General features: G+C 42.1%; 1 protein-coding gene across 5 annotated transcripts in view; it reads right to left on the reverse strand.

Annotated features, from left to right (window-relative positions):
- The window catches only part of HECTD4 (HECT domain E3 ubiquitin protein ligase 4), an 80,601-nt gene that overhangs the window by 53,928 nt on the left and 3,115 nt on the right, over positions 1 to 23,558 (reverse strand). For all 5 annotated transcript variants that reach the window (XM_089490041.1, XM_089490039.1, XM_089490040.1 and 2 more), the window contains exons 2-12: positions 14,688 to 15,205; positions 12,487 to 12,576; positions 11,897 to 12,027; positions 10,435 to 10,543; positions 8,578 to 8,716; positions 7,657 to 7,827; positions 5,677 to 5,869; positions 4,922 to 5,083; positions 3,488 to 3,601; positions 2,708 to 2,848; positions 1,812 to 2,044 (exon numbers count right to left, since the gene is read on the reverse strand). In XM_089490041.1, the coding sequence (XP_089346167.1) occupies positions 1,812 to 2,044; positions 2,708 to 2,848; positions 3,488 to 3,601; positions 4,922 to 5,083; positions 5,677 to 5,869; positions 7,657 to 7,827; positions 8,578 to 8,716; positions 10,435 to 10,543; positions 11,897 to 12,027; positions 12,487 to 12,576; positions 14,688 to 15,205 (2,001 nt within the window). The remainder of the gene's footprint in view (positions 1 to 1,811; positions 2,045 to 2,707; positions 2,849 to 3,487; positions 3,602 to 4,921; positions 5,084 to 5,676; positions 5,870 to 7,656; positions 7,828 to 8,577; positions 8,717 to 10,434; positions 10,544 to 11,896; positions 12,028 to 12,486; positions 12,577 to 14,687; positions 15,206 to 23,558) is intronic.

Below are 23,558 nucleotides of genomic sequence, written 5' to 3' on the forward strand. Positions count from 1 at the left end.
AAGTAAAGAGATAGTAGAAGAATACCTTGTTAATCTAAATGAATTTAAGTCTCCAGGACCAGATGAACTACATCCAAGGGTACTAAAAGAACTGGCAAATGTAATATCGGAGCCATTGGCAATCATATTTGAAAACTCCTGGAATACAGGAGAAATCCCAGCAGAATGGAAGAGGGCAAACGTTGTCCTCATCTTCAAAAAGGGGAAGAAAGAGGATCCCAACAATTATCGTCCAGTTAGTCTGACATTAATACCAGGAAAGATTCTGGAGCAGATGATTAAACAGAGAGTCTGTGAACATCTAGAAGGCAATGCCATAATCACAAAAAGTCAACATGGGTTTCAGAGAAACAAGTCATGCCAGACAAATCTTATCTCATTCTTTGATAAAGTTACCAGCTTGGTAGATGAAGGGAATGCTGTGGATATAGTATATCTTGATTTCAGTAAGGCCTTTGACAAGGTTTCCCATGACATTCTTGCAAACAAGCTTGTAAAATGTGGGCTAGACAAAGTAACTGTTACATGGATTTGTAATTGGTTGACCGGCCGAACCCAAAGGATGCTCAACAATGGCTCTTTTTCAGCCTGGAGAGAAGTGACCAGTGGGGTCCCACAGGGCTCTGTCCTGGGCCCAGTGTTATTCAACATCTTTATCAATGACCTGGATGACAGGATTGGGAGCACACTTATCAAATTTGCAGATGACACCAAATTAGGAGGAATAGCTAATACTCCAGAGGACAGGATCAACATTCAAAATGATCTGAATAGACTAGAAAGCTGGGCCAAAGCTAACAAAATGAAATTCAACACAGAGAAATTTAAGGTACTGCACTTAGGGCAGAAAAATGAAATGCACAGATATAGAATGGGGGACACCTGGCTGAATGAAACTACATGTGAAAGGGATCTGGGTGTCCAAGTAGACCACAAGTTGAACATGAGTAAACAGTGCGATGTGGCAGCTAAAAAGGCCAATGCAATTTTAGGCTGCATCAATAAAAGTATAGTGTCTAGATCAAGAGAAGTAATAGTGCCACTGTATTCTGCTCTGGTCAGGCCCCACCTGGAATATTGTGTCCAGTTCTGGGCACCACAATTCAAAAAGGATGTGGAGAAACAGGAGCCATGTGTCTAAAGGAGGGCGACTAAAATGGTGAAAGGTCTGGAAACCTTGCCCTATGAGGAACGACTCAGGGATCTGGGGATGTTTAGCCTGGAGAAGAGAAGGTTAAGAGGTGATATGATAGCCCTGTTTAAATATTTGAAAGGATGTTATATTGAGGAGGCAACAAGCTTGTTTTCTGCTGCTCCAGAGAACAGGGCCCGGAACAATGGATGCAAGCTGCAGGAAAAGAGATTCCACCTCAACATTAGGAAGAACTTTCTGACAGTAAGGGCCGTTCGACAGTGGAACACACTCCCTCAGAGTGTAGTGGAGTCTCCTTCCTTGGAGGTCTTTAAGCAGAGGCTAGATGGCCATCTATTGGGGATGCTTTGATTGGATTTCCTGCATGGCAGGGGGGTTGGACTGGATGGCCCGTGCGGTCTCTTCCAACTCTATGATTCTATGATTCTATGAATTTATTTGTTTATGGTGCTAAGAGGGGTAACCCAATTCCATAGCATTTTCCATCAATGGAGGGATTTATCAAGAATGCCTCATGAAAACATTCAAAAATTGACAGAGAATTCAGCCACCACTGCCACCATTCTGACTCCATAAACCCTGAAGCAGACCATAACTTTGGGTCTGTGCAACTCCAACTAAACACAACTGAAAATGTGCCCACGACACATGTACACACCTGGAAGACCACCAGGATGCAATGAATAATGCATGTGTCACCATTGACCATGGCTTTCTCCATAATGTCACAGATGCTGCTGAGATGATGGGCTTCAATTGGGTGCTGCTTGCCCAGAAAATTTGTGATGGGAAGGTTGTTACTTGCTGCCAGGAGGTTGAGCTGATGGATACACATCGCACCAACATGGTGCAGTAATTGATTGATAACCTCATTTGTGGTTATGGCATCTCCTAGAACAATAATGGAAGCATTTCAAGTTATTGTCAGAAAGGGGCTGTGAAGGGTGTCACCCATTTTTTGTGATTTCTACTTGTACCAGCCCAAAAATTATATAGTTTTGTATGCAAAAGTCTCCTCAGTGAAGCCCCAGTGTCAGAGACTGAGGTTAGGTGTGCAGTTGCAAACAACCAGGAATAACACACACACACACACACACACACACACACACACGTATATGTATATGGGTAGGGGTGCTGCTGGACCATCTGCATATTCAAATGAGTTTACACAAAGTATGTTGATCATTTTATTATATTATTTCAATGTTTATGTTTACATTCAAAAGCACAATATCCCTTGAGCTGTAATAGTCAACCACTTTCTTACAGCACAGTTCCACAGATTTCAAAGGAACTATCCCCAAGTACTGTAGCATGAACTTCAAATACTCTCATTATTTTCCTGCTTCTTATCAAAATAAATTTTGTTTATATATATATACATATATATATACACACACACACACACACCCCTTCATCATCCTTGTACAAAAATGTGATTCAATGGTAAGGTGCAACATGGCTTAAAGTCAACAGTCATCCATCAAAAATACCCATTCCCATTTCACTGACATGTGCTTTGTGCAGAGCACTGACCGAAGAGGCTCCCCTCACCTTTTGGCTCCGTAATTATATGGCTGACGCCTAGCCTCTGGCAGACGTAATGGAAAGCCTGGTTCCCAGGATTGCACCACTGATCAATATAGTCATTTGAGCATGTCCAGATCATATTATTCATAGCATCGTAGCACGCACCTGGACAAAAAGGATCAAGAGCTCTCTTTATCAAAAGGGATCTGGGATGCAAAACAGGGGGAAATGCACAGTAATTCACAAATGCATTTTGGGTTGGTGGCACCTTCTCTGTCTCTCTTATTCATTCGTAACACCAATGCAGAGAGCTAAGTGCAGCAGTTCCCACCTCAAAAACACATACAGCCACTCGTCGTTGTGACAGCACTGCCTCTACCTTTCTCTGCACCCCTTTGTACCAATAGCTTGGTCCTGAAGCTATTGCTCATATTTACTACTGAGGAGTTGGAATGCTACTATACCTTCTGTAACACCCCAGGAGTTGAGCCAATGGCTGGGGAGGCCTGAAGGCCAGAAACCCTACAGCCAACAGCAGTAGAATATTTCAAAGGCTAGAACCTTCCCAGCCCTCAAGCTTTTACTTGTTTTCCAGTTCATCTGATTTGGTGGGACAGGCTGATAAAACTTGCTTCAAGTGAATATATAGTTTCAACACATTTTATATTTATTTGCTGTTTAATGGCTTGTGTTCTAAATGTTATTGTCCTACTCCTCCTTTGGCTGGAGAAATGTATACTCCAGTGCATGTGAAGCATTACGGGCATTAGCAGGTTGCATCAGAAATGCACACCCATTCCTTACCTAAACCAGGAACAAGAGCACCACGTCCAAGGGAACTTCCAGCAGCATCAATAAGATCCGCTCGGCTGGCAAACTGCCCATCCGATATGTTATACACCAAACTCGAAGCCAGAACTTTAAACAAAGATCCTACAATTAATTCCTTGACAGCTCACATATTTCTCAGAAATAGGCATTATGCACAAATGGAGCTTAAACATTACATCTAGACTAAACTTCTCAGCATAACTAAAGGTAAGAGGCAAGGGAGAGTGAACTGAACTGGAAGCTGAACCTTTTGCTTCCTGCTCCTTCCCAGACTTTTTGGTAGGAAGGAGACAGAGTAACTGACTGAGCAGTAATAGGAAAGCCCTCTGCACAACAACCTCTTGGGCACTTCCACCTTCATCGTCCCTTCACATTTTGGGCATTTTGCTCCATATAGTTCTCCCCTTCTCTCCCCCACCCCCAATTCACTGGCAATCCCAAGTGCTTCTTCCTCTTTATTATCAACTCCTCATTATCAATTTATTTGTATATCCTTTTTGCATGGGAATCCCACGCTCAAAGCAGTTCACAGTAACAAAAAACAAAACAAAAAATACACTCTCAAACACAGTCACATTTGAAGGTAACACAACAACAATTATGTCAACATTTAAAGAGTTATATAAGCAGGCTATATAGCTCATGTTAATAAAACCACACTAAGATTAAACAATCCCTGCATCGTTCACACTAAGGCTGATCAAAAGAGAAACACCTCTGCCAAAAAATCCAAAACAGTAACAAAAGTAATAGATAATAATACAGAGTCTGGGCATCCCAGCCAGCTGGAAAAGGGCCAGATGGAGGAAGAGGGGCCATGGCTTGCTGGATTCACTAGAAGGTCATCTGCTGTAGAGCAGGCACCAATACAACAGAATGGCCAATGCTCCATCCGCATGTTGTGTAGTAGTGGCATCAGAATCAGGCGTGCTGAAGTTTGGGACAGATGAAATATGGCAGGATAATCTTGCAGCCTTAGGATTTTAGTCATATGCTTGCTTCACTCAGACATAAAGTGGAGAATGGGGTGGTTGGGTGTCCCCATCAAGGAGAGCAAGCGAATGAGAGAAATAAGTTCATCCCCCTCTCTCGCTGCACTCTGCTGCTTCAGAGCTTTTCTATCCTAAATCTAACTTATTTCCTGTAATGGAGGGATTTGGGGAGAAAAAGACAGGGAAACATTTCTGATTTTCATGTAAAGGCACGGTTTCAAAGCAAACAGGGAAGATGTATGAAGAGCTGCCCCTCTAATGCTGTTCGTCACTAAGCCCTGAACTGAAAACAGGCTTCAGGGCTCAAAAATGGCTGGCCCCAATGGAGTTGGAAATGAGTAGAAATGGCAAAGAATACCAAGGAACTTTGCCATTTTTGCAAATGGGAAAAGAAAGCAGCGTATTGAGAACCTACTTTTCAAGGAAGACAAACCACTGGTTCCACCGAAGAGTGACCGTGTGGCTGAGCTGCCAGAGCCACCTGGAGGTGGGACTAACATCACCAAATATGTCCCACACGTATATATAGGAGTCTTCCGTAACATTTTGAGAGGCAGGCCACAACTTGTGTTCGCAGCTGGGAAAGAAAAAAAATGATAGAAGTTGTAAGAAGCAAAGAAATGCCTGTGTCAGGGAACAAAACCCAAGATTTCAGGACAAACTCTTGTTGGGAGGGCTAGTGAGATCTAAGCCCTGGTCGCTTAGAATATGTAGGATTCTGAGAAGTACACTCCACCAAAAATATGCCTTTCACAAGCCATCTAAAATAAGAACACTCTGCATTTCAATAGAGAAGATTAAATAACAAATGTTCCTGGGGTGTACTGCCCCAGAGAACAAGAGAGGCAAGGCTGTAAGCAATTGGAGTCTGCATATTAAAATAGCATAGTGGGTATGGATTAATGGTATGAGTGTTGGACTGTGACTCTGGAGAGCATGGTCTGAATCCCCGCTCAGCCATGGAAACCCACTAAGTGACCTTGGGCACGTCATGTCCTCTCAGCTTTAGAGTAAGACAGAAGCAAACTCCTTGTGAACACATCTTGCCAAAAAATCCCCGTGATAGGTTTGCCTTGGGGTCACCATAAGTTGGAAATGACTTGAAGGCACACAACAACAACATCCAAATAAGTGAAGGGAGAAAACCAAGGTAACAAATTCCTTCCTCACCTGCTTGGTCCTCTTTCAATGTATTGGAGATAGTGGAGCCAGTCAGTGCTGCCAAGGTCGCTGAGGGAGAAGCCCTGTACCTTGAAAGCCTGCTCAGAAGCATCTCATTGATGCTCTTTGCTGAGTCTCCCTCTTTTCTCATTAGTATAATGCGTTCCTGGAGGGGATTGGCCACACAGACGCCATCTTTAATCTAGTCCAATGAATCAACAAAAGACACAGAGCTTTAACAGCTTAGCAAAAAAATGCACTTCAGATCTTACCTATGCTCAGAGTAACAGAGTCAAAGGGGGAAAGAATTAAATCCACATAGTGACACAAGCTGCCTTCCCCAATTGTGCCTTATGCACAAGGCAGTGCACAGTGTTGGCTTTTGAAGTTCTACTTGAAATGAAACAAAGGGATGAATGTATTAGAAATAAAATATTAAAACAAGATATAAAGAACATGTAGAGAGCCAGTATGGTGTAGTAGTTTGAGCGTTAGACTATGACTCTGGAGACTGGGGTTCAAATCTCTGCTCAGTCATGGAAACTCATGGGGTGGCCTGGGCAAATCACACTCTCTCAGCCTCAGGGAAAGGACAAGGCAAACCCCCTGTGAGCAAATCTTGCCAAGAAAATCTGGGTGGCCGTAAGTCAGAAACAACTTGAAGGCACACAACAATAACTTGAGGAACACAGATAACAGCAAGTAAATGCAAATGAAGACTGAACAGAAACCCTCCAAAGCTGATTTTAACAGCCATAAGCATAAAAATTCTGGGGGGAAAGACACATGCCAAAACAAGGAGGTGCTTAGCTAATTTTCCAACATTTAGAAAAGATATAGCCGGAAGAACCATCAGTCTTAGCCACTATGGAGGAAGATACACTTGGAGGCACTCTGCATACTGGGTCTCACATGGGTATGCAATCCCTAACAAAGCCTGCAGAGCAGATTTCAATAATCAGGTAAATGTGTTGGGTGCAGAACTTGGAAAAGCCAAGTTAAAAACCTCACTAGGAGGGTTTTCTTTGCCACTCTGAGTGTAGACTACTTCCTCGGACTGCTGTGAGAATAAAGTAGTTGTCTTTCCTGTCAGGTTCCCCCAGACTGTTTAATCTCTTTTTACTGAGCTCTCCTTCCCCATTACTCATACCCTTTAGACTATAATCATGTGCATAAGGCCCCTTCGGTTTTTCAGTCATCAAATGCCACTCTTGAACAGACATTTGGTGGGGATGTGTTTTTACAGGTGGATGCTTGCCTTGATTGATGTGCTTTTACTGTAAACTACTTTGTGTTTTAATATTATTATAATATACTTAACAGTGCTTTCTTGCATTTCTATTTGTGGATTTTCTGTTAATCTTGTTGTGAGCCACCCTGAGTCCCAGTTTTGGGGGAATATAAATCAAATACACCAAATTAATTATTAAAACCACCACATTTTAGGTGTTTCATAATAATATGGGAGAGCAAGAAATAAAATATGCATATGTAAGTCTGTGAATTCATGGTTTGGAATGGAATGCTGCCATGGGATGGATCATAGTGTTATAATAGTCATGACTGTGATTGTCATCATCAATACTTCTATATTGCCCTTTGCTGTATTAGATTAATCATATTAGTTTTGGGTGGAGTACAATTATCAAAGTGAGCAATAAAACAAAACCTAAGAGCCCTGCTGGACCAGGCAAAATGCCTGCCTGGCCCTGGAATGGCTAGTCAGCTGACTCCAGGCAGGGCATTTGTGCGTTTGTGCAATAACATCCTTCCACTCATGTTCTCCAGCAACTGATACTGAGAAGCAAACACATCAACAAAACTAAGAAAAAGCTAAACCTCAAAAAAATCAAAATCAAACATCACACATTTAATTGCAAAAAATTGTTTTGCAAATTGACATGGCTCTACCATTAATTTTAAAAGGTCGCTAGCTTCAAGTAGTACTTTGATCTCAATCTGCCCCATCACCTAGGGAACAGTACGCACCGTTAGTTCAAAGACATCCATGAAGACAGAGTGCCCCTTTGGCGTTTTTTCATTCAAGCTTGCAGGAGACCAGATCCAGTAGAAGTAGGTCCCATCCGAAGAAAGATGTACAGTGGTCATAGTGCTGCCTACTGGAAAGTGGTCTGCGGGCATTTGGACAAGTTGGCATACCTGTACATAACGCAAACACAAACAGTGGGAAGGATGAGGGGGGAAACCAAAGTCTTGTTATGAACATTGACTCGGGAAGTATTACAACGTATTCAGTGGTTTGGCAAAAACCTGGCTGACATGCAGACTCCAGCCAGCAAAATTGCTATGTTTCAAGCCTCTATATAAAAGTTCAAGCACTGTCCAGTTATGATGTTGCAGAGGGAGCCCCAAACCCTGGGAATCTTTTCATCTTAAATTCCTATACTAGTGCAGCAGATTGCAAAAACACAGAGAATGACTCCTATATAACTGTGATCTGTATCTTGATCCAAGGCATTATGCAGTCACAGCAACTGATGTACTGCATGCTAGTCATTTGTTTGCTGATGTAGTGAGCCTTAGGATTGTGGCCATTAGTCACAGATTCAGCCAGTATACAGTATTTTGCTGATCCGCAGCTATTATTGATATTGGATTCCTATCCTTCAAAGAGAGACTGCTACTGAAACATCTCCAAAATATGCAGGGAAATGTTTATTTATTTGTTTAATTATTTGGCACAGTTACCAGAATCTAAGTCCTATTTCCACATTTCAAGGCAAATGGCAGTTAAAAACCACCTTCAAAAATTCCCCATGCTTTCCAAAGTCAAGTAGAATCATAGTAAATATAATGAATGAATGATATGATAGCTCATGTTTAAATTATATGACAGATCTCAAAACTAACCACACTTCCCCCCCCCCCCCCCCCCCGTTTTCACTTTACCTGAAGGGTATTCTGGTCAATGACCTGGAAAAGGGACTGAGGTTTGTTATCAAAAGAGACAGGCCTGTGAAGGAGTTTGCCGTTGCCAAAAGCGACCCAGCCTGATTCCAACTCTTCATTGCGACAATACACAAAGCCTCTGAAGGGGAAAGCAAGAAAATCAAGTTTTAATCTGCTGCACCTTTATTCATTACTTTTATATCCTGACTTTTCCCAATCACACAGAGTGGTCACTGGTCTTTTAAGCATCATCAAGTTGGAAAGGACTACAAGGGCCAACTGGTCCAATGACCAATCCCTGTCTTGCAGGAAAACACAGCCATGCAAAAGCAGACCCATTCCTGTTTAATATTTGGACAGGATGAAGAAGACAGATGCAACTATCCTATATTTAGGATGACCCACGAACTAGCATGAAAGAGACAGATTGCCATGCTATCACAACTTCCAGCAGCATTTCATCAAGCATTCTTAACTGAACAACAAAAACAGGGAAATGTCACCATCTACACTTCAGAGCCCTATGGGGAACAGGAGCGTCGTATGGGTTCAAGCCAAGTTTTAGGGCATACATGTCTATTAATTTGTCCCAACTAGGGCAAGTAAACACATTAATGGGTGAATAACTTACTGGTCCTACCACTTAAGCCATCCTGTGATATCACAAGGAAAAATATTATTTTGTGAGTCAGTCAAGGGTTCTGGACTTCCCTGGACCAAAGTCTCTGAGGAAATAAAAGGCTGCTGAAAACACAAGGTGCCTCAAAAATCTCCTGTACTGACAAGCAATATGAATGTGCATCATGGGTGTAGCCTGCACTCTGCTTGCTGGTCCACTCAAGGCAGGCACAGGAAGCAGGAGGGAAAATGCAGTTCCCATAGGAATTGAATGGGGAATTAGTCACTGGCCTCTTGGAAACTGTCTCTAGTTTAGCACCTTGTTTTAATTTATGGATTTTTTTGTTCATGCTGTTTAATTGTTAATATTTTTATACTGGTTGTTAGATGCCCCAAGGCAAACCATTAGAGGCAAAAAGGTGGGATGTCATTATTAAAATAAACTAATAAAGTAGCATCACCAGTATGCTGAAGGCATACACCTTTATTTCTCTTTTCCATCTAAATCTAAAGAAGCTGTTTTAGTTCTAAACCAGAGGCCGATGTCAGCAGGGGACCGAATGTGGGCAAACAATTTGAAACTTAATCCAGATGAGACAGAGATGCCCCTGGTCAGCTGAAAGGCAGATCAAAAAACAGGGATGTCACTCCCTCAGGTTTGCAATTTGGGTTAATGCAACTCTGAATTTAGATGCCCAGGAATTCGTTGACACAGTAAAGGTTAGTGAGCCATCTATACCTGCTCCTAGAGATGTCTGATCTGACACATGTCTTTAATTAATTTGTGCTTTAATATTAGTATTCATTTAATTATGCTTTAGCAATATAATCCTTTGGGATTAAAAAAACATGTTGTAAAATCCTTTGCATCCCAGTTTTGGGGAAAAAACTGGGATATAACTGATATAAATAAGTAATTATGGGTAAATGCACCCAACCCTGAAAGAAAGGAGTACACAGAGACAAAGAATGAAGACATGCAGATCTTTGTTGAATTTGTCTGAAAAGAGACAAGAAAATCTAAAAAAAAAAGTCCCAAAGATCACACAAAAGCTCAAGGTAAAGTTTGAAACAGCAGACAGAAAAATCCAAACAGAAAAATCCACAAGCTCATCTCAGTACTCTGCTCACAGAAACTATAATTATCTTTCAAAATCATTTGCTGCCTTACATTTTAAAAGCCAATTATGTTAACAGACAATATAAATTATTGGGGTATTTAATGATGCTGTGGTTTACCGTAAGGTACCGTGTAGCCCAGATCCTAATTTGCTTATTCCTCTGCCAACTGAGTTTGTTGTATAAAGATAAAGTCCATCTGCTGCAAGGCAGCGTCCTAAGTCTGCATCTGGAAGAGGAAGCAAGCAGTTAGAAGGAGATCTTTTCCAGAGTCATGGTATTTGAAGAGAAAGTACACCTCTCCCGGGCAGCCTCTTGAGACAACACAGAAGCCCTTTCTCTACCTTGGACAGCAGCCACCTGCTTGGTGTGTAGATTTCACCCAGGTTACCTACTGCTGTTGGACCAATATGCCCACAGAATGTCTGTACATTTCTTTTTAAAAGGTGAAAAAATGCTTTCTATTCTAGTCCAGCTTTACAGTTGGGACTACTATGCCCTGTTTTTGTTGTTGGGTGCCTTCCAGTCATTTCCCACTTATGACAGCCCTAAGGCAACCCTGTCATGGGTTTTCTTGGCAAGATTTGTTCGGAAGGGGTTTGCCTTTGCCTTCCTCTGAGGTTGAGAGGGTGAGGCTTGCCCATGGGCACCCAGTGGGTTTCCCCCAGTGCAGAAAGTGCACATCAAAAATTACTACAGTGGTCAGGAAACTGGATTACATGATTTTCAACTCTTAACATGCTGTGATTAATGAGAGTTCCTTTCAGACAAGTGGCTCGATCTTAGCCATTCAAGCAATCTGAACAAATGCACATCAGCTATTTGGCCTCCTTTTGACAGGTTGGCAGTGTTTTAAGGCTAAACTGCAAAGATGCAGGAACACATATACAGACACTGACTTTCTTCTGATATCAGGCACAATTCTATTGCAAAGGCTCACTCGGTATACATGCCTATCATCCTGTATAATAATAGCTAACTCATTCTTGTAGTGTAGATCCTCATGTAGCCAAAACAGCTTCATACATCCACAAGAATAGGCTCAGCGGTACCTTGAGGTTAACATATTATTAAAAAATCGTAAGTGGAAAAAAGTGGTCAAGTAAATCCAAAATGGCCCAAGGGGAACTAGGAGCATATTGGCTATAGAATGCTGGCCCATCATGTAGGTGGCAGAGAATGGAAAAAGTGAGGGAGGAGAGTGTAAGTATGCTGGAAGATGGCATGACTGGCCAACATCCCAGACAGAATCATTCAAGAGTTAAATATTTTGCTGCAAGGTCCATATGATATATCACAATCACATTTCTACAGATGCAGGCTGGAAAACAAGATTACTGTAACCAGGTACCTACTCCTTTGCACAGATATGGGATTTTACAAAGTCAAGCACATTTGCTGCTGTGTTGAAACTCCTTTGTCCTCAAAGAATTGCATTCTTCATTGCAATGAAGCCTTTTGGCTGTCTCTGAGGAACATCCACTGTGACTTGGACATGGTTTTTATCTTGCAACATCCGACATGTAAAGCAATTTCAACGGGGAAAAAAATCTCTTGATGTTTAAAATCATGTGACTCCCACCTTTATTTTCTGAGCTGGAGCCAGGATTGGCATCAGGTGCTGGCAACATGTCCTCAAAACCCCAGGATACCATGTGCTTGCCCCCAAGCAAACAAGAGGGAGATCCAGGTCCACCTTCCAAAAGCAGCAACCTTCGGAGCAAATATAAAATGAGGTGTATATACCAAAAAACATTTTTCTGTGGGCTATACTGCGGGACATCGCTTCAGAACTTGGCAACTTTACAGTTTTAGACTACGGCTCCCAGGTTCCCCCAGCCAACATGGCCACTGGTCATGTCTGGAAGATTCTGGGAGCTGCAGTCTCAGAAACAGCATTTCCAAATTCCTGACAACTCACATTAAAATAATTTATTACAGGTATGTAACTGGCTTTGAAGAAATGGCTGAACTTGACTTTTTCAACTGTTTACCCTCCATTTCTCAGGCTGTGCTAAATCATTCAACAGTCTCAATGACTGTTCTGCATTTGTTATCTGAATTTATTTTTAGCAGCCTTTCCCAACCTGATGCCCTCCAGATGTACTGGACTACAACACCGAGAATCTCCCACCAGATCCATATGAATATCTTGGAAGTCTCGCTTCCTACCTGTATAACACATCAGCCACAGGCAGGGATCCCAAATCAGTTTGCTTCTGTAGAAGATGTACTGTGTGAACAAATGTTTTCAGTGATCCCCTGTGGAAAAGCAAGGAAAGCAGTCATTCCCTGAAAACTCTGCAAGACTCCAAGTGAGAGCAAGAGGTGTTTCTAAAAAGTCAGTGGTGAAGCAAAGCATTATCTAGTTAAAAGTTTCAAGACAGCTTTGCCAAAAACTACTTTGCTCAAAAGAAAAAGAAAAGCATAGCCTCATTAACATACACATTTTCTGCATTCCGTCTGTTCACTTTATAGAATTCAGCCTAATATGACTGGGCTGATATTACATTATGTGCTAGAGATCCTACTGCATGACCCTTGAGCATCCAAAGTTCCAATCGTAGCAGTTTCCTGAAACAGGGTATGGAGGCATTCAACAGATTTCAGGTTCTATTATTTGGGGCAGATGACTATAATTCCCAAAGGACACAGAGGGACCCCTCCCCCCCACATCTGCATCTGTTTGCTTCTTCACAATCCAGTGACACTTGCTCTAACCAACAAATGTTGTGGCATGGAAGCATCCTCTGGACTGATGGTCGTCAACAATACGCAGCCACCGCAATTACACTGGCACCCAACCTGGCTGGCAGCAGAGACCCTACAGCCTGGGAGATCACTGGCACCAATCAGGTTTGCATATGATGCACAGCAACATGGTGCAGACTATACAAAACATACTGAGAAACAGCATACAGCTAATATGAAACTAACAGGTAAGAGTTGTGAGAGTGTAGTTACAAAGATATGGATAGTCAGAATCAATGCTGGTAAGCTCTACCTTACAGTATAACACCACCAAGGGTAGTCAGACTGAAAAGGTAAGTTCAGCATTCTCACTTCATAAACCATCACAGAATGTTCATGTGGAAGAGGTGAAAGGAAGTGCAGCACCGTCTCAGAGGGCTTCTTCCACTAGCAGAAGAAAAACTGATGCCATAATCAATTCAAGGGCATGAAGCCACAGAAAACTTATATAAGAAGCTGCTTTGCCTGACATCTTGAGGTGGCATTAAAGAAAAGAAACATGACTTGCAAGTAGTAATACATGAGACATCCAGAAATTGGTATGGGTTCTGCAGCTACTGCATTTCAGAGTATGCTATTGCTTTACTGTTATGATCCATCACATAAACAAACATAATCAAGATAGGAGGGGGAAAGACAAATACACCAAATCAACACAGATCCAGAACAACTAGTTTCCATATGGCCTAGGGGAGTACATTGTCTTTTGTTAGACAAGTACTGAGAGGAATAAAATAATCTGGGATGCTAGCCGTTAAAGAAACACCTATACACTGTAAAAGAAGATCCACTTTTGCAGGACTGCAGCAATCCATTCTAGTCAGATTCAGATGTAGCACCTTCTTGGAAAATGCACAGATTCAAATATGACACCCAAACAAAAGCAGGAATTAAGTTTGTCATTTTATGTATATAAACCTTTTGTGTCATATATGAGAATGCACATGTTGCCATTTCTCTGGTTATAAAGGTTGGAAAATCCAATTGCAACCTTTAAAATAACTCTGTAGTAATATTTAATTTTAAAATGAACATTTCACCTGGCTGTTCTATTAGTCATATCTAATTATCATGTTTCCTTTTTCAGGTATGCAAGCTGATGTTGCAACTGTTTGGAAATTAAAACCGTACTGGGGACACCCTGCCCACATGCCATACCCTGGTCAGTGAACCCAAGATGACAATAAAGACAAATATCCTATATATTTATCAATGGGCAATCTAATGTCCTTGTCCAAATGACTGCGATCTGGGCTGCTCTGCCAAAAGCACTAGTAGAGCATTACTCAGTGGGGCTTGGTTTCCCATAGAACAATCACTTCAGAGAATGGAAAAACATTGATGTGCTCTCCCGCAGACACTGATCTGCATTTTTTAAACAAAGGTCTGGAATTTAAAAGCTGCCCATGACTGCCTCCATCCATGCCAGCACAGCCCCATCCCTCCACTCCTGCTGAGGTTAAAGCATTGGCAGGTTGAGAGAGGGGAAAAAGGAGGCTCTAGGACAACAAAGCCAAATAGCTGTCCCTGTACACAAACCTGAGTTTTTTCTGCTGTGTTAAATACAGGTTCACAACAGTTAAATGATGAAAAAGATTCTCATTCCTCCCCGTTTCTCCTACCTTGCACAAGCCAAGGCAACAAGGGCAGCAGCAGCATTTTCTTTTTGCTTGTGTGGAATCTGTTGGCCTGAGGTGGATGTTTCCTCCAACCAGGAGCAGAGCAAGGATTCAATGCCATTAAGACAGTCCACCGGCTCCTTGGTCAAGCTCAAGGGCTGGCAGTCACGAAGGCAAGTCAAGAGCACCTCGGCGGTTATGTTACATAAGGAAGGATCTGTTCTACTTTGGGACTCAATGAGGGGAAAGACCAAGAGCAGGCCCATCCGAGAAGTGAACGGTGCCTGCTCAGGTTGCTGCAGCAGGCCTTGCCGCTTGAGCAAGGCCAATGCTTCCTCATCCCCAGAGCTCTCCCGTTCATGCTGTTCCTCCAAGGCAAGCTGGCGCTGGGCGTTCCAAAGTCCGCGCAGAGCATTCAAGCGGTATTCCAGCAGGCGGGCATAGGCATTGCTCTGATTTCCACACACAGAACGCAGGCGCTCCGACAGTTCGGTTGGATTCTTGGTTTCAAATGTTAAGATCTAAAGGAAAAAAGGAGACATTCACACTGATGAAGTAACGCAACCAGGCTGCTTTTACGCAGAGCCTTTCCTGGCAAGGTGCACTCTTACCTCACTTAAGCTGTACGTACCATGATGCTAAGGAGATAGATCTGCATAAAACAATAGGTTTCAGATGGAAGACAAATCTGGTATTCTAAATTCATAATTCAAGAGAGACAGAACAAATTGCGTTCTTGGGCCTGGCCTAGCTCGGGTGACAGAATTTTCTGTCTCTGCTCTACAATTTCAGTTATGAAATTTAAAGCTGCACTTTTTTGCCCTACATTTTGGTATATTTTTACCTCCCCCCTCCCACCATGCAAAATCATATAACATCCTTTCTTTCTCCTGAGAACAAGCAGTGCCACTTCAAAGAAAGAAAATTATGTGGAAGACGTATGCAGAGGAATCACAGTCAGCAGTTCTTTCCTTGTTTAATTAGCTGGTCTCTCCCCTTTAAGAAACTGTCGGGGCTAAGAGCCTTTTTGGAAGAGCTCTTTACACAAATGTGACACACTAGTGATGACAGATGCTGCCAGACAGCCCCTCCACAAACTCCCTTTGCTAAATACCAAGACCCTACTCTGTGACTTCTCCTGGTGAAATGTACCAGGTCCCATACTTTGCGCAAACAAGATGCATGTCCTGCTACTGACCAGGGCATCCTTCATCCTTCCATTACACTATTTAATTCCCATCCGGGAGAAAGCATGCAAGCTTCATTCACCTTCTGAGTGAACCAGTTGTGCCTTCACGGCTAAACAGTGGAAAACCACTACTACAGAGGAACCCCCCCCCGCCACTATTGATTCCTCCACCCCCCTATGATCCAGTAACAGCATGCAACCTAGCCATACAATAGCACTTTTCTTCAGCAATTATTATACATTTGTGTTGCACCAAGGCACTGTTAAAGTCAAATCACCATCTGGTCAGATCAAGGAGTATGGATAATATTACACACTCTCTCTCTTCTAATGGCTATCTAATATTTCTGAATTTACAATACTTCTGCTTTCTACTTTTTGTAGATGAGGTTACATGACATGCAATGCCATGGATTCACCCCCCCCCTGAACAATTTTAATGGCATTTGGGGGTATTTTTATATCATTTTCAAGGACAAAATTGCAAACGCAACAAATAGGATTACCCAGAATGGATTTCAAGGATAATTAACCACACAACCTCAGCTGGCATACACTTGTAGGGAAGAGCTACAAGTATAGATTTGGTCGGGTCCAGAGCTCACAACTGCTTTGTGAAAAAAACAAACCCATTAGGCTTTCTGTGTTATTAGTTTTCAGTGACACCTTACAAGTTTTAACAACAGCCTTTTTTTAAAAAAAAAAAAAAAAGGGTGACAGTAATATTGTCCCTTTCTCTCCCCAGGGTTTTGCTCCCATAAAGGGAATGTACTCTTCTGATAACCAAAAGCATATCACATATATGCTAAACTGAGAGTCAAAGAGGGACTACTTTCATGTACATCAGCTCTCTGTTTGAACAATATTTTGATGAGAAATCTAGTAGTGTTAGACAGACAGCAACCACTATGTTAGCTACATAAGCAAGCAAAGAAGAGGGTCTCATTGCACATGAGAAACACACTTGGCTGTTCCTGCTACATTCTCTTTACATTTCTGGGCCACTTAAACTTGGATAAGTTATTAGAAACCTGGCACCTAGGTAGAATTGGTATACCACAACTCTGAATATTGTTGTGGTGTGCCTTCAAGTCGTTTCTGACCCTTAAATCCCCTCCAAGTTGCTTCTTCAACTATTTTCTTATTAAGTTGCTGACTGAGTTCTGTTTTGAACATACAGTACATGCAACTAAAGAACTGGGAGGCAGGGAAGACAAGGGGAATTTGTACTGGGGCTGACAGTTGCTGCCGCTAGATACAACATTTTAGGTACAACATTTTCATTATTCAGGCATTTTTTTTAATATACCATTTTTAACTATTGTTCTGAGCTATTTCAAGCAGAGGAGCAAAACAGAAATATAAAAAATACACAATACTGTCTAAAGAGGCTTACTAGTAAGCAAGTGACTTTCATTTGATGCTTCTCTAGCCCACCAAAACCCGATGAAGGTCCAGCATTACAGGAAAGCAATTTACCTAGTAGACTGCAAAATGGTGAACAATTACATGCACACAAGAATGGCCTGTAAATCACTCTTTAAATATACATATGGCATAGCAGAGTTTATTGGTATACAAGCTTTCAAGCTACACAGAACTCCCCGTCAGACAAGGATAATACCAATCTCATGATTCTTCAAGACACTAAAAACACTGTTGCCAGCTAGGAAAATGTGGTTGCAAAATTACTAAGTTTCTATTGCATTTCACGTTTGAATTAAAAACTACAGTTAAGCACCTTTAAGCTCTGGTTCAAACAGTGCTCTAAATTAGCAGCATTTTTGTTCATTCTAAAATGAACAAAGCAGCAGCTCCTACCATTGCTATGAGTGGTCCAACGCAAAAAAAATTCCCTGGTGACAGAAACACAGCCCAATTAGTGGTGTATATTGTCTGTAGCAGATAAAACACTTTAGGCTACAAGAGAAAAAGAAATGTTTCACTGACCCACTTTGCCATTAAAAAAAAAAAGGGGGGGGAGTAGTGAGATGATGCAGAAACTTTGTGGGAAATGGAAAGAAAGTTGGGAAGGCTATGTTATCCGGCATATGGGGTGTGCACCATAAGAAAAAAACATTAGACAAAGCAACATCACAAACTTGAATCATCCTTTGCAACATCTTGAATCCAGGGGACAACTGACACCCCTTCTTAAGATTTATCTGCAACTGACTTTGCCAAGTATCTGCCCAATATTACCCAAACTATATGCTATGAGCAAAACTCGGTACAAGGGGAGGGGGTCTGCACAGATTCTGAGGGCATTAAATATGACATTTTATGACCAAACAATCTCTGTATGCACATATTTTGTATGCACTGTGGGCCAAGTACATATTTTGGCAGCCACTTGGCATTCATTTCAATTGCCTAGATCATGACTGCACAACTATGGCTCTCCACATATCGTTCGCCCATCAACCCCAACCGGCATAGCCCAAGTGAGGGATTATGGCAGATGAAGTCCAGAAAGTTTCCCACTTCTGCCCTAGATGTTTAGCCTTGTGTGGTCCAAGGGATTTGATGGACTGCTTTCATTCATATAATGCTGGATCTTCTCAAGCCCTGGGTTCAACTCCCATTCCCTGTTATCGACTCACTGAGAGGCCCCAGACTTCCACTTTGCTGCCAGTGGAACAGGTGGAATAGTGACCTGTCTACCCCTAAAGTGTTCAGGGTCTGGACACTAAAAAAAAACCTCATGTTTTATGTGACTGTAATTCAGAGATGCATGAAGCTGAGATCACCTTGTTGAGAGATATAAAACTGGTTTCTGCATCAGCATGACACAACTGCTAAAAGACCACACTATCCAATAAACTAGTCTGGCCTCAGCACTTTATTTAAAGAGTAATATCCCCCTGTTCAGCTATATGGGCCTGAACAGACAGGCCAAAATAAAGCTGCTTCAGGTCACTTTGGAGGTATGCTGTTTAAATGATGCATGCGTCCTAAGAGGCAGGAAGCCATGCCAAAGCCACACACCAGTCCTAAGGACTGGAGTGCAGCTTTGGCGCATCTACTGGCCTCTTAGGACGCATGTATCATTTAAACAGCATACCTCCAAAGTGACTCAAAGCAGCTTTATTTTGGTCTGTCTGTTCAGGCCCATAAGTTTCCTACAAAGCAGAAAGAAGCCAACTAACTTTGCCAAAACATGCTCTACCTTCAGTTCTAACCTGGGTTTGGGCCGGGGGACTCTGGAATTCCTTAGGCACTTCTTAGGGTTTCCTTGATGAAAAGTTCAGTAAGGTTGGATCAAAGTTTGTCCCAATATGACTGGTCACCCTAGGACAGGGCGTCTTCAACATTTCCCACAATTCATTGCAAAACACAAGGTCCCTTGGCTAAAAACACACCCACGCCCACATTTTGGTTGATAATCCCAGAGTGTAAAAATCCTTTACTTTACTGAGTCTAGCGGGCTTCAATACAGAGTCAGTTTCTGGATTTTGTTTCTGTACTATAGACTAACCAGACTTTTCCAAAGTGCTATGTGCCAAATCAGAAACCCCACATATTAAGTTACTCTAGAACACAATTTTCAGATTTTTAAAAACAAAATGCATGCTGCATAATTTAAGTCTGCTCTCAGCCTAACCTGGAAAGAACAGCAATTTACTAAGAGGTATATTTTTAGAACAGTGCCTAGGAAGCAAGAATTGCAACCACCCAGTAATGATAATGCACATCCACAGTCATCATTAGATTGCTGGAAAGAACTAAGGAGCTTGGAAACAAACAGTCCTGTTGAGAATCTCCATTCCCCATTTCTTCACCTGTCATTTGTGTTCTGGGGTCAAACACTCCCAGAGACAAAGCGTATTAATGGTTATGAGTGAGATAACAATCATTACAGTGTATGAGATAGCAACTGTTCCCAGTTGTTGAAGGAGGAGGGGGTGACATGTCTGCATTTCATTCAGTTGGAAGTTAGCAAATGGAAGCCTCTGCCTGAGATTTCAGCCATTATGGATGCTATTCAAGTGCCAAAGCAGTTCCTCAGGAGCTCTGGCAAGAGCCCAGGCCCAGCAATTGAGAAGGAAACTGAGCTATGCTCATCCATTTGAGATAACCTACACTGCACAAGGTGGCAGCAAAATGGAGCACATGCTAAAAAGGACAATGACATGAATGCAGGGGACAGAATTCTTTGGAGAAGAACAAAGGAGGGGACCTAAAGACTTATGCAACATGCCAAAGGGCTTATGTGCACCGAGTGGAATACTTACTTATCTACTCTGGAACAGTGTGAAAAAGCTGTTTTTGAAATTTCCCTCCATTTCAAAAGTGATTTGTCATGGCATGGGAAGACTCTTCTGCCTCTGGATTCACAGCACTTGCTGTATAGCTGTTTGGATCCAGGCCAAAGCCTCAGTGCCAGTGACTGACTGTACTGTGGCCACGCAATGCAATGGAAAGCCCATGTGAAGCACGGGATGGGTTGCATTTGGACCGGCAAAAGGAACCCAGGTTAAAATCCTCCCTCCGCCTGCTTGGTGAACTAGGATCAGTAACCATCTCTTGACCTAACCGGCTTTATACAACTGTTGCAATGATAAAGGGTGCATGTGTAACAGCCAGCTCAGTATTCTAACACCTTGGTCAAAGGACAATATACTACTATAACCAAATACAATTAACATATGCATTTTGTACTAGTGTCAGACTATTTGAAAAATTTCCCAAAATGTTAAATACTTGCTCTTTTTTTAAAAAGCATGACTGCAATTTATTTTGTAAGACATCTTCCTTAAGCAGCCTCATACCCTTTCACAATTATAATGTCATTTTCATCCTCAACTTGGTTTCTATATGGAAATATCACTTCCTGCATCTTTCTGCAAGGGCTGCTTAGTCATTAGATATAAGCACCTATCAATTAGATTCTAATGAAATAATTGGTGGGGAGTCATGCTGCCACCCAAAACAAGGCATGAAAATGAGGCCAGCTAAGGAATCATCACTTCCTCGCTGTCTATCTTGCATGACTGCCAAGATGAATCACCAGTGGGAACCTCCAAGGAATGATGCTCCCTTGGTTAGCAGCAAAAGGAGATTTTAAGGAGCATGCATCTGAGGAAACAGCCAGCCAGCTCCAGGCAAATAGCCATAGCTGGTTTTGATTCAGTCAGGACAATGTTTAAGGCAGGAGAGAAAGCAGCTCTTCTTACACACCAGTGGAAGGTACTCGTCTGCTTTTGGAGATAGCCTGGGTTGGTTGGTTAGTGTTTCCCACTCTTTTAACAAGTCAGAGTCCTGCATCTCAATGCACAGACTGTGAACTTATGGACACACTGAAAGTAAATGATAACCTGAGTAATACTGCAATAGGAGCTATCCACAAGGCAAGCAGCTGACCAACTTCTTTCCCCTGAACACAGAGCACAACACCTTAGCTATGAAAAAGAAGGCATTTCAAACCAGGGTAGGCCATTTCTACTGAATGTTTATTTAACGGAAGGGCTGGCTGAGCACTCTAAGCTCCACAAGGCATTCTGGTAAAGCCACCTTAACTCTTGTTTTGACAGTGCTTCTGAGGAATGGTTCCTGTCAATATAGAGTGCTTCCTCTTTGTTCGCTGCAAGGACTGAGGTCTGTCCCTGATTAGTACACAGCTAATATTATTACTGATAAGTGCATTGTTTCTGCGTTTATGCTATACTCCTCTTGCAACACAAATAATCTTTCCTCTGCTTCACTACCTTCTTATTATACTCCATTTCCCTCTAATAAAACAGCTCCATGACCCTTTTCCTCTTGGAATTCACAGCTGTATGAACACTTGTGGCAGGAGACCACCATGGCTCTTCGTGTCATCACAGCAAGATGACACTGCATCCATTTATACTTTGCCAAGGTTTGCAATGTTTATCTCTGTAGCCATATGTGCAGGAGTCTCCCCCCCCCCAATAAACTATGTGAAAGCCTGAATTAGCTTCACCATGCTCACCCTCTTCGAACCCTTTCTATGCATGAATGGATTTCTCAGCCTTCTCATTCCTCCATTCAAATCATTTTCATGCCAAACTAAAAATGGGGACAAGGCTTGGAAGAAATCCCATTAATCCTGACCTCTCTAATAACGGAGCAATACCCCCAAGCTCTTGGCCCACAGCATGTCAGTGATGCAGACAACACTGACGGCAAGAATACAATATGTCTTAGAAGAACAAGATAGCATGGTTAACAGTAAGAGGGGCACAGAGCTTTTTTGAAATCAATACCCAATAGTCAAGCCTAAAATCTCTGCGCAACTAAGAAAGGGTTTATACTGTGTGCACACCTGAAGACGTGCTGGATAACTTGATTGTCATTGACTACTGTAGCAGTTTAAACTGAGATATAGGCCTGTTACAGACAGCCAAAATAAAGCTGCTTCGAGTCACAGTAGAGATATGGTGTTTCAATGATGCATGCGTCCTAAGAGTCCAGAAGCCACACCAAAGCCACGCTCCAGTCTTTAGGGCTGGAGCGTGGCTTTGGTGCGGCTTCTGGACTCTTAGGACGCATGCATCATTGAAACACCATACCTCCACTGTGACTCGAAGCAGCTTTATTTTGGCTGTCTGTAACAGGCCATAGTAACTTAACCTGTTGCATCACAGAATTATAGAAGCATTGCTTCCATTCCAATAGAGGCAAAGTGTCCCTGACCTCTATCTTGTAAAAGCTTGCTCCTTCCACAATTGACTTTAACTGTGGTATACCTTAGTGCTAACCAAGATAGCCCTTGAAATCCAGGTTTTAAACAAATTATGAAATGGAGGAAGGAAGAGAAGGCAACTGCCCACAGTATACTCCCTGATGTTTTTACCATGGATATCAGAATGGAAATGTTACACTTACATGTTCTTAGAAACAATGTAGTTCATCATGTTGCAGTTAGGAGAATGAGGCAATAATTGTTTGGGGAAAATAGCAAATTTAGGAAGCTACTCATATACTTCTGTGACTGGCCTAGGGATCCAGAGCGTCACTGAATACAGCACTGCTTAGCTGTTTTTCTATTCCACAACAATATATAGCACTTATATACAATCTGACTATATTAGCTCCCTACTGCCTTGTCACCAGCCTACTATGCTAGACCCAGACAAAGTTTCCAAAATCTCACCCAAGTTCCCAGTCACATTGCTGTGGCTGCAAAAGAACTTGCTCCAAAGACTCCAGATTTCTCAATGGTTTTGGTAGTTTTTCATACTACTGCCTATCATTCCCATCCACACAGTCACATTTTGCAACAAATATATACTTAACATCTTTCAAAAGTGGCTTGGATTTTATGTCTGTTAAACTAGCAGCTGCGTCAATCGTGGTATATCCATTTGCTGGTTGAACAGGAAGGCACATTACAATTACAAAAATGCGGCCCAACTCATCCTATGGCCCAACATGAACAGGGCAGGTCTGGCCAATTGGAGAGATCTGGGCGCCAGAAGAAACTGTAGGCCTGGCATGACAAAGATTAGTCACCAAGTCCTGTACTCTAAATGGCTGAAGCTTTACAATAAAGTCTATGTCAGATGTCAGGTTGGTGATCTTCTATTTTTGTCTGAAATACAAAGTTTTGCTAGATCATTCTCACCGCAAATCAACCAACAAAATGTGAAGCTGAAGGCTTTCATAGCCAGAATCCACTGTTTTTTATGGGGGTTTTGGGCGATGTGGCCTTGACAGAT

Source organism: Sceloporus occidentalis, unplaced genomic scaffold (assembly GCF_023333645.1).
Source record: "Sceloporus occidentalis isolate IW3139 unplaced genomic scaffold, rSceOcc1.0.p SCAF_41, whole genome shotgun sequence".
In the NCBI taxonomy this organism is placed as follows: domain Eukaryota; kingdom Metazoa; phylum Chordata; class Lepidosauria; order Squamata; family Phrynosomatidae; genus Sceloporus; species Sceloporus occidentalis.